At 64.3% G+C, this 941-nt stretch overlaps 1 protein-coding gene across 1 annotated transcript in view; it reads right to left on the bottom strand.

Annotated features, from left to right (window-relative positions):
• LOC103808357 (neuronal pentraxin-1) overlaps positions 1-683 on the bottom strand; it is a gene marked incomplete at both ends in the record, with an annotated part of 976 nt that extends 293 nt beyond the window's left edge. Inside the window, 2 exons of the mRNA XM_009081139.1 lie at positions 144-323; positions 439-683. Of these exons, the coding sequence (XP_009079387.1) occupies positions 144-323; positions 439-683 (425 nt within the window). The remainder of the gene's footprint in view (positions 1-143; positions 324-438) is intronic.
• Between the last annotated feature and the right edge of the window lie 258 nt (positions 684-941).

Raw genomic sequence — 941 nt, 5'->3', positions numbered from 1 at the left:
TGTGGCATCGAACCCTCCGCCCAGCGTGTCCTGCAAAGGAGCTGCTGTCACCGGGGGCACACGGCTGGGTAGTCTCATCCATCCCCTCGGGTGTACCCAGCCAAGTGGGGACCCCCATACCTGTCCCCCCTCCCAGCCCTTACCTGCTCCTGGCCCAGGACCAGGACCCCCTGGGGCTTGATGGGGTGGTAGGGGGCCAGGTTCTCGCCGTTGCCTGTCTGTGTGCCATCCTGGTAGGCTTCCCACACCCCGTCCCGCGTGGTCCAGGTGACACAGATGTGATGCCATTTGCCGTCATTGATGACAAAGGGCAGTTTGGCCACCTGCAGGCAGTGGGGCAGGGTGGTATGCACAGAGGTCCCGCACAGAGGTCCCCTAGGCTGCCTTCCCAGTCCATGCCCTCTGCCCAGCACCCTCCCTGCTCCCTTGGGGCTGTACCTTGTCATTGATGAGGATCTCCATGGGGTTGTTGCCCCACTCGATCAGCACCAGCTCGTTCGCCTGCCCGGGCACAGCATAGGAGAAGGGGGTGCCCATGCCGGGGGAGGCATTGGACTTGATCCACATGCAGATGCTGAAGGCATACATCTCAGGCAGGCTCTTCTTCACCTTGGCATACATGTAGTTGGTGCGCAGCGGGAAGGTGAGCTGGAACCTGTCCGGGGGCCGGTTGTCCTTCTGACCTGCGGGAGCAAAGGGGTGGTGGGCTCCAGCCGGACCCCCTCTCTGTCCCTTTGGGGGTCCTCACCCTCCCCATCCCATTATGTAACGGGCCTTGAGATGGCAGCGAGTAACAAATCCCTCCGGCGCCGCTCGGCTCCCTAATCCCCGGGGCGGGCCGCGCCCGGAGCATCCTCCGCTGGGGCGCCCGGAGCATCCTCCGCTGTGCCGCGGAGCCCGCGGGCACCGGTGGACCCAAGAATCACCGAATAGCGATTTGG

Source organism: Acanthisitta chloris, unplaced genomic scaffold (genome assembly GCF_000695815.1).
Source record: "Acanthisitta chloris isolate BGI_N310 unplaced genomic scaffold, ASM69581v1 scaffold12418, whole genome shotgun sequence".
Taxonomy (NCBI): Eukaryota; Metazoa; Chordata; class Aves; order Passeriformes; family Acanthisittidae; genus Acanthisitta; species Acanthisitta chloris.
Note: the sequence above shows the minus strand (reverse complement) of the source record. Positions and strands in the feature narration are given on the sequence as shown.